The following is a 14282-nucleotide window of genomic DNA, read 5'->3' on the forward strand; positions in this document are numbered from 1 at the left end:
ATAAATGACAGTTAAACTCGATCAGCTGATGCTTTTCAGCCATCTTGGCCCGAACTAAACTGCGAAATCACCGAGAAGTTTGAGAGTGTGGAGTCATACGTCAACGTCGCGATATGTTCGCTCGGCGAAGTCGCGCCGCGATTCACGCACAATAGTCTGGAGGGGGCACAAATACAAATAGGGCCCTCCACACTCGTGCGCGAATCGCAGCGCGAAGCCGCGAACGCGAGTGTGGAGTCGATTTCGCAGATCTGCTACACTGTTAAAATCTTTCGGGTTCCTTTCCTCGTGAGCACCGTGAATATTATTGATGGAAATTTAATGCAAAATTATATACATTCAAGAGCGGATATCTCAAAAACTAAACAAGATACCTATCGAAAAACTCTACTGTATAAAACTTGTAGCAAATTTAATCAGCTTTCATTTTGTATAATGATCATGTCACAACGACGCATAGTTTCTAAGATATTATAAGCGAAAAACCGAAAAATGGAACCTTCAAATCAAACCCCCCTACCCCCGCTCAAGGGCTACGGCCGGGGACTTTTGATATTTTCACCTCCTAACGAGTCCAAAAAAAGGTACTAAGTTAAAAATGTGTCCCAAGCATTTCCCTCCATACCTTTTCGTTGCCTGACCTAAATGTAGTCAATATGATGGGTGCTGATGCTGAAGGGGCGGCTACAGGGTCTGAGCCTAGGGCGGCAAAGACTGCAAATCCGCCACTGTTTATTAAGGCTTAGGTAAAAGTAGTTCAGTTTTATTACACGATAGATTAGTGATGGGCATACACGCCCTGAGGCTTTCCCTGCCAATCACTTTTATTTCTATATCATTGATAAATGCTTCAATTAAAATTGCTATTTTGTAACCTGAGCCCTTTGAGTATTTAGACCATCTTCATAAAATAAACATAAAATTTGATTTCATAAATACTGACGCAATGAAACGCAACTAAAATCGTTACAAGATCAAAAACTCTTGTCTTAAAATGTTATGTCATATGAGCCATCAAACAGTATAATACGGTAAGTAACCAACCCACTAATGTATTAATCCATTACTCTTTATGATGTGCATTATTTGTTTTAAAGGCTTTTTCGCAATGAATGTAACATCAAAAGAACTTTCGTTTCATGGCAAAGAAGCTCAATCTTAATGTATATTTCGTAATAATAACTAATCGTCTTTTTTAGGTGCACTTTTCGCGATAAGTATAAGACGTTATGTAAGTCATTAGCTTGTGTCATTGTACGCAACTGAGTAAGATACTGCGCGTAATTATTCTCATATTACATTGTTTACAAATGTTTACAAATTGTAAATGTTTGTAGATTTTGTCAGAAAATTGTTTATGGTATGGCACCTAAATCGTATAATAGGTAAGCTATCCAATTTAATAAGAGAATCCGAAATTGTTTAGACGACAAGGTTTCACTCGCTTGAATTTTTAGTGCATATGGACGTTGTACAGTTTTTTGTATTAATGTAGTAATAAGGTAACTTAACCCACATTCACCTACCAGGCAGAGATGCGATTTATTTGAAATACTTCTATTTAAAATGCAAATACAAAATGCAAAATACCTATTTTGTATTTTGCATTTAAATGCCTTTTAGTAAAAACCATTTTGTATTTTATTTGAAATACTTTTCGAGACGTATTTTGCATTTTTAATATTCATTTCAAAATGCAAAATACTTTGTGATTAAGTTTAGCCAACATTACCAGTCAAACAAAATGAAATGAACGAATGACGCTTGTATTGCCGAATTTGACCGATAGAGGCGCCTGCTAGCGCCTGGCGCCAGCGCCAGGAGGCCGATTTTTGAAATTCGACCGCTCGATTTCGTGTATTTCGTTCAGTAATATCTCCACTACTAGGCATGTAAATTCTACTAATAGAATCAAAAACTAGTGGTCAATACCACTAAATTCACAATTTATATCGCTCGTATTTCAAAAATCAGCATCTCGCCGTTTTCCACCGATTTTCGAGTGACGAAATCGAGCGATCGAAATTCAAAAATCGGCCCCCTGGTATTGTTAAAAAGCGTAATATACTGGGTCAACCAAATCTTGTCAGTAAATAGGAACAAAAAAACTATACTCATCCTTTTCTTTTGGGTGCTAGTACTAGTGTAAGACAAAGATAGTATGATTCTATCTGACTATGTTTGAAATCAAACAGACCTTTGACACACTATAAATAAAAACTGATGTTTTTTTCACTTTTTAACAATACCAGTCCAGTTGTTATTAATAAAAGAAAAGTGTAATAATAATAAAATAAGTATTTTGTATTGTTTTTGTAAGTGTTTTTGTATTTTATTTTTATATTCATATTATAAATAACCTAACGTAAGAGGAAAGATAAATAAAGGAAAAATAAAATAAGAACTAGATGCACAATCAACCGAAATAAATGGCCACACAAGTCACAAAATGGAGCCATGGCTCTCTTTTCGTTAGTCTAGTTTTTTACATTATTTTAAGTGAGTATTATTTCCTTTATTTATTTCTCTTCTTAGGTTGGTTTTTTACAATATGTATATAAAATTAAAATATAAAAACACTTACAAAAATAATATAAAAAAATATTATAAACACCTTATAAAAAACCTAACCTAGGGTGCCGCCAGCAGCGGGGCAGGGCCCAAGCTGCCGGTGGTCAGGGCCGCAGAGAGAGGAACCGACGGACTATTATTAATACCATAACAGAATTTATTGATACGCGTACTGATAAATATGACCAAAATGTCATGCATAAGGTGCCATGCCATGATATTAGACGTTTTTGTTCGGCTCGGCATTGTGTCTCTATTTGTTATGATAAATACCTAAAATAAATAAAAATATCTGAGATTTGCTCAAAAGGTATTTTATTTTGAAAAAGTATTTTGAAAATACCTATTTTGCATTTAGCATTTGAAATACAAAACGCAAAACTATTTGGTATTTTGCATTTGAAATAGTAAATCTGAAAAGTATTTTGCATTTTGTATTTAAATGCTTTTTTAAAACCATTTTGTACATCTCTGCTACCAGGAGCCCGTTTCTCAAAAGTGTGTAGGTAAGTAACTTGTAATACAAGTGGAAGTCCCTTTCTAACAACAGCTGTGAAAAAGTAACATCCGCTTGTATTACAAGTTACTGGCTTTTGAGAAACGGGCCCCAGGTGTTATAATTATAACACTGTTTTTTTTCGTAGTGGCTGATAATAAGTATTGACTTATTATCAGCCACTAAACTTATCGAAACATCATAAAAAATTCAGGCGTAAAGGGGCCCACTGATTAACAGTCCGCCGGACGGTATCGGCCTGTCAGTTGTTCGGAACTCTCCAAATTTTGTTCTAACTGACAGGCCGATACCGTCCGGTGGACTGTTAATCAGTGGGCCCCTTAAGATTTATTTTATTACATATATTTAGGCTTATCTGAATAATAGTTACTTTTGTATTACTTTTGAAGTAATGTCAACATTAGAAAGTAAATTAATTTAAAATACTTGTTAACCTACCTTTAACTACGAAACAATGGACCGTGGATACTGATGTATGATAAATCTACAACACCTAAAATTTTACCTACTAGATGGTATATATGGGACGTAACTTTTATGAGCTTCCGAATGCCTATTTAAACAGGCACAACCAGTTCAAATTACATAATACTTACTGTTATCTCAATGTAAATAAAATGAAAGAACCCGTCTGACTTGCTAATGCAAGTACTTACTAAGTAGTATTTATGTAGCTACTAAGTAAGTATGTTAAAAACTTTGCTATAAGAATAGAATAGAATAGTTTTTTATTCGTATAACTGCCCAAATATACAAACGATTAAAGACAAGTTCAAATATATATTTCGATTTCCTTTTAAAAAAATCTGAAAACCATCACGACCATGTCAACACTACTAGGTACTGATGTGACGTCGGAAATTTTCCAAAACTGCAAAATTTTCATAATCAACATATTTTTGTATAGGAACCAAAATTTTCCATTTTCAAAATGAAAATTTTCTTTGTTTCCTGCGAGATTTTCCTGGAAATATTTCCAACCTTTTGGAAACTTTCCCCAACTTGCACATCCAACCTACGAAAACATAATTCGTGTAAACAGAACTGCGGAAATAATACCTATACTACAGATGGCTGTGTTTCCAGAAGTCTCAGCCCTCGATCAGGAAGAAATGCGTGTGATTTTATCGCACTGATTAACAGTTCATATTTACACACAAATGGTAATTTATAACAAGACTTCAACAATGCGTTCCGGGTTAGACATTATTATTTAGGGACGACATTGAACACACCAGTCCAGCTCATTCAGACCTTTATGTGTCATGTTTTTTATTACATTCTGGGTTCACTTAAACTGGTTTCCAAGTAGTTGTGAATGCACAAACCTTTTGCGTGGATGTCGAGTGACGTGGGATCTGTGCTGCCTTCTAACAAATTGCTATCGTTAACGTCAAAGGACGTATGCGGAAATGTAGGAAATGCGGACGTCATTTGAAAACAATCAAAAGTCTAGATGAATCAATGCCAATGGCACAATTAATTAGGCCTTATGTTTGTTTAAATATTCTTTTGATTTTTTTTTAACTTCTTTCATAGGGGATATAGGGACATCAGAATCAGCTGATATAATTTTTTTATTAGCCATAGATCATATGATTATTTTTGTCTTATACTTAAGTTTGTATTTAAACATTTTAAAATTATAAATGGTCAAGCAAATCTTGTCAGTAGAAAAAGGCGCGAAATTCAAATTTTCTATGGGACGATATATCCCTTCGCGCCTACATTTTTCAAATTTGCCACCTTTTTCTACTGACAAGATCTGCTTGACCATCCATAGTTTACTTACTTTCTGCGTTCAAGGCATGTTTCTAAATCAATTGCAATTTATTTTTCTAATAGTGCAATAACGTTAAAGCCCTTGGTAACGAGATGGTTTTGATTTTAAATGCGATTCTAGTTAAACATTCTCCTATTCAGAGTTATTGTTATTAAGTAATGAAATTCAAACATACTTTTATTTATTTTGTTCCAATTAAGGTAAACGTACTGGTGCTCGCCGCAGTCCCAGTACATGTTATCTTGCAACTTAAGTCATTGTCAATAGAGGTGAGAGCAGGGTGTCATCTATTGGGCATGTCGAGCACTAACGTTTGTGTGAAAACAATTTGTGGTCTGTCTGATTATTTTTTTCTACTATCTTTTGTTGCATGTTTAAACAACCGCATTTAGAAACCTAATTTCGCACAGCAAAAGAAGACAAAAACAATACCGCGCGTCCATTGCGGAACCGTACAAAATCGGTGTTACCATATTAGAAAAGTGCCTATGCGTATTTGTTTCAATAATCGATGTCGTGCTCTAGATTTCAAGTATGTCAAACATTGCAAGATGCGTAGCGTTAATATGGATGAATGATCCAAATTAGCTTGTGTTAGGTACTCATACAGTATAAAAAAACAAAAATTATTATTAAATCCTAGAACCGTGATAGACTACATAGATAAACTAAATATTTACATAATCTAAAAAAGTCTGCAGAAAACCATTACATACTTTAGATAGAAGATAGTTACGAAACAAGAACTAAACCTGTGTAAACTGTAAACGAAGCACTATATTTATGTATAATATTATTATCGCACCGGAAACTGTAAGATAATCATTTTAGCTAGGTGCTTTGCCTTAGGCAGGCAGTAAATATCGTACATTAATAAAAGGAAGTATATTCAGTTCTAGTAGTATGAAGAACGAATAAATGTATGCAATTACTTATAAATACACCGCGGAAATTATTTTTGTAATTCTTTGCGCATCTTTTCGTAATGTAACTGCATTATTGTTAGTCACGGTAGGGACATGCAAATATTGAAACAATTAACATATAAGTGTGTAGTGCACGATTCTAAGCCCATATATTCTTATTTTTATGTGGTACATAGGCAACTGAATTGCGCATAATCACTATTCTGTTGTACCTATTGACCGCAAATAATTTAACTAATAATAGTGCTTAAGGCATGAAAATACGCTAAGTACTTATATACAATCCTCTAACGACATATTTAAATGTCACAGTTCTTAACGTAGCGTTACCAATGTACCTACAGTCAGCATCCATAGTAGCGTATCACGCAAAAAAAAAGATAGTTTGCGTTTAAAAGTAGGTACCTACTAAGCAAAGCAACAGTTTAATTGTTCTACATATAGAGAAACATATGTTTTTGTTAAGCTATCACAGAACGAATGCGTCAAAAGTATCCACACTTTTGTCGCAGTCTGATACGGTACCATACCTTACTTACCTTACTTTATGAAAACTGACTGTACCCATAAATTTATCAAAACTGACTGTACCTACCCATAAAGTGAGCGGGCAACTTTTATCAATTGCGTCTACGTGTAAATATACGTACCTACTAACGTTCGAGCGACTGCACCCCATACAGTTTCGTAAATAGGTTACCTAACCTAGTTATTTACGAACATACTCGTACGTACTTACGTATGTTAATAATTATAGTCGCAGTCGCTGTCGCATTATCGAGTATTTCGACAGTGCCTAGAAAGTTCTCAAGCAGCATTTCTATGAATTATGAGGACATTATTCTAGAGTTCCTATTTTGAGATAAATGCAGAGGTAAATAGGTTTGAACCACTTATGTCATCAACGTGTGCGAATGGTTTAGCAATTCATGTGGAAATTGTCAACCCGTTACACGATGTACCTACGTAACTACGGAAAAGTGGGAAATTACTGCGACATGTTAAAGTCTTCTTCGTTAAACGTACGAGTCATATTAAACTAGTATGTTACGTACTGCTGTATTAAGTAAAATATCTGGGAGACCAAGCTTTGCTCGGAAAACATATAACACACCCGCTGTCTATTAGTGACCCATCATCCCACCCATCAAATATATAAATAAACAAGAATTGCTCGTTTAAAAGTATTAGATACCTATGTTACATATATGATAAAATATAGAGCCCTCTTGTGGAGTGGTTTAGACTCTATTATATTATGTATTGTAGATATAGAACCAAGCGTTATGTTATGAATCATTTTTTTTACTAGTTAGTAACTGTTTCAATTATTTTGTGATCAGTAAAAATTCCACATTATTGGTTAGTTATTGGTTCAGTAGTCTTAAAAAGACCGATGTGTTACCAACACATAAGTCGCTAATAGACAATATTCAAAAATAACTACTAAACCAGACTATTATATTTTTATATTGCGCATTAAGTAATTAAAGAAAAAAGAAACGCATAAGCAGTATATGTATGCACGCAGAGCAATCCTAATTCCTACGCAAGTTGCGTATTACCTAGTCCGTCTTTTAATCTAATACAAAACGCACATTTCATTCAGAGTTACGTGAACAGACGTGACCAAAATTATTGCGTCGGTCCTGCCACGTATCTCATAAGGCGTACGTACCTATTCGATCTAGCCTCGTTATACCCTAACCCAAGCTTTCTCCTGACCTTTGGCACACTTTCAAAACACTGCCTTGTTTTCCTAACAAAAATGCAGATTTGTTCAAATTCCCCTCTAGGTTAAAGGTTGTGATCAGCAGTTACCGTCATATATTTACGACATAAAGGTTGAGATTTATGAATATAATATTCAACGTATTCGTATATTAAGCTTCTGCGACATGCTTCGATATTACGTTCGAATATGATTATGTTCCAGATTCAAAATTTAAAAAACGCGACCGCAAACCACAATGGTCACTTCACTGACCAGTGCTTAAGAATGTCATAACCGTTAAGTTTTGCCGGTCCAAAAGGCTCAGACGTAGTAATTCATCCAGCCAACCAACATACCCACAGTGTGACAGTAATTATGCTTGGACTTACGGCATCATAATGGTAGACGTAACAAAAGATAGTAAATGAGTTAAATGACAATTAATCATGAATTGGGTAATTACTGAAATCGCAATGCACCAGGAATAAATATTTAGGTATCTACTACGGAATTTCTAGTGTTAAGTAGGTAAACAACTAAAGAGTAGAAATAGGATACCTAATACAAATAGCGCAAATTGGTATCCTGCTAATGCAATAATTTACACACTCTTCGAACTCACTCCCTGTCATTAAAAGCTTAGGTTTCTTAACTATACTAATCTTAAGTATAAGAATTTGATTAAAAGCTAAAGTTGAGAAATTCACTCGGGAAACAATGTCGAATCGAGTTTCTCAATTTATTGAATAACGGCCTAATAAAGATTAACATTTTGATATAGCGTTGTTCTGCACGCTTCGCATTTCCTTATACGAATATACCTACGAAACATCTGCAATTTTAATTTACTAACACCAATTAATTATTCGAGAGATTTATAAGTTTGCAGAGTAACGAGACTGCTTTAGGTAGGTACTTTCTGTTTATGTCTTATGTTCTGGATACATATACATTACAAATGTATATTATTCAGGAAACGTTTTATATTCCGGTAGCTAACTTATTCCGTTTGAAAGACAATGAGCGTCACAAAACATGTGTTTTATTATAGCGTGTCGCAAATCAATCGAAACGTCATCCCCCACACCCACGCAGCAAAGAACTTAATTTACAAGTGTAATCAAAACAATGCATACATGCATTATGTATTAACAGCCGCAATCTCCGTTACAAGTTACAACACATCAAACCTACATACGTCAAGCATCGTATTGTCTTACCTTATCAAGGTCTCAGTCTTCCATAATTTTTGTTGGCATTTTAGACAACGTTAACTTACGCTTAAATCTTTTTGTTTCAGATGATGCAACGGATCTCAGTGCAGAGTCGTCCGAGATTGTCCCAGAGGTGGTGGTAGCGCCGCATCAGCAGTGGCAAAATCAACAGCATGAGCCTCAATCGGCGGCTTCGACGTCCGTGCAGAACGACCACTCGATCGAGCTCGTCGGCGGCTCACAGACTTTCTTTCCCTCCTTCGCAAACCTCTTCGAACCCCGACAGCAAAGCGGCTACAGAATAGGCGGTTTTGGCAATCAAGAGACGGCGTACAGTCAGAAACCACAATCGTACAGATCCTTGCTAAACTACCCTTTGTTTGGAAACTACAGAAGTCTTGATGGTTTCGGAAAGCAGAATAGCGTTGCTTCCGCGCCTTTAGTAGATGCAAGCTCTAGCTTGCTTGGCTCAGGAAACTTTGGGATCATTACAGGAGGAACTTTCTTCGCGCAAAACGACGAGGACACCGACGATTTCCACGACAGCTTCAACTCATTCTACAACAATGGCCACGGCCGACCGTCTCTCGGATCAGGCTACATAGCCAACCCTAGACCTAATTTCAATCAGGACCAGTTCGCCAACTTCAGAGACTTTGCCGACATCAACTCTCCATCCAACTCCGCGTACTCCCATTTCGTCGTCGTGTACGCCAACAAAAATGCAACGATGGACGAAATCAGCGAAGAAACTAGACGGGTCATTTCCGAGCCTAAAAACATTATAGAGACATTAGAACGTCTAGACGAACCTAAGCCGCCAAAGATTACGAAATCTAAAGCGAAACTAGCAGCAACAAAGCAAAAGTTTAACAAAAAGGAGCTGTGGAAGAAAGCGAACTCGAAACATATAAGCCCAAAGCACGATCCGGAAGAGCCGTTGCTAGCTTTAAGTTAAAACCAGTGTTAATACAAAGACTTGCGTTACGTAAGTGACTGAAGTAGGTACCAGTAGAAAAATGGTGTGACAAGTGCGTCGAGTGTCGAAACGCCGTGCCGCTGCCTAAATTTAATTTGTGTGTTGTCTGTAGTCTACTTGTGTAAGCGATATGAGTTGTATGTGAAGATGAGTGAATGCGCGCGGTTTGCTTTTGAATGAGAATTCAAATAATAAATTAAATTAAGAACCTTAATTAAGCTTCTTGTTTCATTTTCATGCCTCCCTCAATAATTAATCAAGCTAAGAGATGCGCAACTGGCGTTGTAATTTACAGGTGTTGTAAGTAGATTGCTGGTTACAAAATTGAACTAGATCGAATATCTACGTTTCATATTGATAAAGCAAATAATATCTCGGCGAAACTTTCGAGTTAGGTAGGTATCTATTCAAGGTTTCGACTGTCTAAACAAGTGAGTTACAGTTAGCCAGTTTTCTGGCATTCTATATAAAAGTCAGCACTGCAAATTATTTGGTTGGGGTTCAAGCAAAGAGTAGTATAATTTATGGTATAATATATTATATAGGATGTAGTTAAGATAATAAATAAATAAATTAGGTACCTATTGTAGGAAATTATAGCTGGTCAAGCAAATCTTGTCAGTAAAATAAGGCGCGAAATTCAAATTTTCTACGGGACGATATCCCTTCGCGCTTACATTTTTCAAATTTTCCGCCTTTTTCTACTGACAAGATCTGCTTGACCAAGTATATCACACAAATTAACTACGTCACACAGAAAGCTCAATAAAGCTTGGGTTGTGTCGTGGGTACTTAGACAACGATATAATTATGTAATACAATAATATTTATTAATATGTACTTGTGTGGTGTGTGGCCATAAGAACTCTGTGATTAAATAAAACACCGCAACCTAAAGTTAGACTTCCGAGCAAAGCGGCTCCGGCGTCACTAACGCAGCGACACTGACGCGGCGACAGAGCGATAGTATTATGCAGTATCATAGAGAAATATAATAAGACAAGAGTGCTCACTCCATACATCAGTTAGACTATTAATTTCAGTGTCTATATCTAGCATCGAGTAGCGGAACTATCAGTACTGCTACTTGACATAGTAGCACCGACCGGAAAGTCTTATCTCAACAGCATAAGACTTTCCGGTCGGTGCTACATCTATTGTCAAGTAGCAGTACTGATAGTTCCACTACTCGAAGCTAGATGCTAATAGTCTTTTTGGTACTAAAACTGATGTATGGAGTGAGCAATCTATGTATTTTTTTTTCTATGGCAGTATGGAAATGTATGAACTTACTTCCGAGCGCAGCGTCACTGTCGCTGCGACAGTGCCGCCGCGTCAGTATCGCTCGGCGATAGCGGCCGTGCTATGTCTGCGCAAGCACTGTCGCGCAGTCGCTACTATCGCTCGTAGTTTCTTGATGTTTTGGCGCGTTCTTCATGTATCATTGATAAAATAACTGACAAAAGCTCCTGAATTTTTCATTGTTCTCGTTTAAAGAGTTTTTATTTATCAAGATGCTAGTGCCTTCATCTCTTCTACTTTTGAAAATTGAGTTGGATAGGCTTCGCTCCATACTAAAATAAAAGCGAAGCAAAAGATCATCATTTTCCTCTTCTTCTAATAATATTTTCATAATTGATCGGTTCATCATATACAAACACGTCTGCAACTCTGCACCGTATGGAATAACAACTGCGACTGTCGTCGGTGTCGCGCCGCTCGGAAGTGTATCTGCGTCAGTTACCGCTGCGACACTGACGCAGCGGCTCTGACGCTGCGGCCGTTGCGACAGAGCCGCTTTGCTCGGAAATCTACCTTAAGTAATTGTGTTTGGGTTGTCTGTTGAAAGAAAAGTACGTACGAGTAAGTAGGAGTAATTGTACTTACATACAGTCAGCGATAAAAGCTTGAATCAAATATACATACATAAATTTTTTTGAAGGCGGTTAAAAATGAAATAGATATTAGCATTTTAGCTGTGAGATAGGAAAGAAAGATGTTATGAAACTTATGAAGATGTATTTAGGGAGGCGGCGGAGGGGACACAAAACAAATTAACAAAATTAAAAATAGGTAACCGCAATATTTACTTTACAACTGCTATAGAGAAATATAGTAAGACAAGAGTGCTCACTCCATACATCAGTTAGACTATTAATTTCAGTGTCTACATCTAGCATCGAGTAGCGGAACTATCAGTACTGCTACTTGACAATAGATGTAGCAGTACTGATAGTTCCGCTACTCGATGCTAGATGCTAATAGTCTTTTTGGTACTAAAACTGATGTATGGAGTGAGCAATCTATGTATTTTTTTCTCTATGCAACTGCTAAACCATAAAAGCGGTTTAGACTCTCGCGCGAGCCACGAGAGTGTAAGCGGTGGGCTTGCGGCTCATCTCGTGGCTCGCAAGCTCATCGAGCTAATATAATTTAATCACTAACGGCACGGCATAAGGTTTATAACCGAATGACAAGCCGAACGCGAGTGTAAGCGGTGGACTCGCGTCTCGTGGCGCGGCTCGCGGCTCGTCTCGTGGCTCGCGCGAGAGTCTAAATAGGCTAATAGAAGGTAGCATCCTATAGAAGTGGTTTACGCGTGCCTCCGTGAGGGACAAAACATATACATTCAACCAATCATAGCGTCGCGTTATGGCGGGCAACAAATGAATTCGACCACTCACGGTGGTCAATTTACGGTGGGGAATAAAACAAGATGTGAGACAGTGACAAGGACAAACAATAATAGCGCTTTCGCTGCTACTCCTACTGAAAGATACATAAGACTATCCCGTTCTGTCAGTTATCCCCACCACTCATCCAACAACGTCTCTGCTTAGATTGGCAGCATTGAAATAAAGGCGTGTTTAGACGAAGACAATTTTTCGTCAACCTAATTAAATTGTCCGATCAAATCAGGACGTGCGGAGTTGCGGACACAAACGCCAATTTGGCTCGGCGATTTGGACCGCCGATTATGACCAATACTACTGATAAAATAGGGTGCTCCTATCTATATATATAAAATTGAAAAACCAGAACGGGATAAAAAACGAGGGAAGAAGCGAGATGGCGCCTTACAAATTTCTAAAAAAGTTTTTGACACGTTTCTCGAATACCACGCACGTATGATAAGAAAAAACTGTTTAAATCTATTATCTAAATATGAGAATAGAACTAGAGCATAAAAACTATCGCTTTCGATGCGTATTTAATTTACAATAAGGAAAAGAAATTTTCATAACAATCTTCATTTTACGATGATCGGCCATTTTCGGCAACTCTCGGTTGGTTTCGTTTCGGTGGTGCTACAGACAACATTATTTGATGTGGTGCTACAGACATACCAAATGATTTTGTTTGTCATGTTGGTATACAGTTATTGCGGCGTTTTATTACACGAAGTAAAATAAAAAGTGATGTCAACCTCAACCTTAGTCTATGCGGTCTATGCCCATACGAGTGGCTTATGCCATATATGACTTATCAATAATATCAATCAAATTAGTATTATCGTATGATTATCGTGTTAATAATTTGTATTTAATTGTTATACATTTCTTTTTGAGTTATATTATTCAGATTGACTTTTCACGGCTTCGGCAAACATTGCCATTCGTCCGGGGAACGGGCTGCCGAGATGGGCCAAAAATACAAAGTTGATAGCAATTAAGTTATTTAATATGAAGCCCATCAGTTCAAGGGATGGTGCCCGTAATAATGTGTGTATGATAATTATACTTTAATGACTTTACAGATATAACCAATTCGGGAACTGTTTTCTCGCGTAATACGATACGACTAGACCAGGTAGGATTTTTTCTTCATGCTGAACAGTCACCATCAGATATATCGGAGCGGCCGAGGTATTCACAAATATCTGAACAATGTAAATTATAATGTAGTTAAAGTGCATGTTCAGATATTTTTGAGCGACCTTGGTGGCTCCGGTATATATCTAATGGAGACTACAAATTCATGAAGCAAATGTACAGTCAGCATCAAATAAATAGTGAAGGCTAAAGTAGCCAAATATATCGTAATATATCTTTGTTGCATAGAAATAAGGATGTGTTCCGTTATATTGGTGATGTATTTGGGCATTGGAGAGACCAAAGCGGCTAAGCGCTCAGTGGCTCGGATACGAGAGAATGGGAGAGGATCGTGCCGTGAAGAGAGCGTACTTGGGACAACGAAATGGGAGACGCCCGATTGGACGTCCTACAGGTATCGCTGGAACGACGTAGTTGCTCAAGATCTGCTCAACCTCGGCCATGGCGACTGGCGAGAGCTATCGCAAGACCGGGAAACATGGCGTGATCTGGTGTCGGAGGCCAGGACTCACTTTGGGTCGTTGCGTCTTGCGTCACCGTAGCCGTCGTAAGTAATGTCAATATCCAGACAAGGAAATGGGGACTACTTACGTTTGTATGAAAATACGATTTATGGGCGGTGGTTTTTGCAATTGGGCTTATAAAAATAAATAATAATTTTGTTGAAACAAGTTTTAAATAAATACCTACGTAGATGAAAAAATACAATCTTGCCTTTTATCAAATCACATCATTTTTTGAGAAA

At 37.2% G+C, this 14282-nt stretch overlaps 2 protein-coding genes across 2 annotated transcripts in view; both read left to right on the forward strand.

Moving 5' to 3' along the window:
- LOC134651403 (uncharacterized) overlaps positions 1-9918 on the forward strand; it is a 72979-nt gene extending 63061 nt beyond the window's left edge. The window contains exon 2 of the mRNA XM_063506505.1: positions 8812-9918. Within this exon, the coding sequence (XP_063362575.1) occupies positions 8812-9683 (872 nt within the window). The 3' untranslated portion in view covers positions 9684-9918. The remainder of the gene's footprint in view (positions 1-8811) is intronic.
- LOC134651459 (ubiquitin-like FUBI-ribosomal protein eS30 fusion protein) overlaps positions 1-14282 on the forward strand; it is a 64058-nt gene that overhangs the window by 21166 nt on the left and 28610 nt on the right. The gene's annotated exons all lie outside the window — the stretch shown is intronic.

Source organism: Cydia amplana, chromosome 10 (genome assembly GCF_948474715.1).
Source record: "Cydia amplana chromosome 10, ilCydAmpl1.1, whole genome shotgun sequence".
In the NCBI taxonomy this organism is placed as follows: Eukaryota; Metazoa; Arthropoda; class Insecta; order Lepidoptera; family Tortricidae; genus Cydia; species Cydia amplana.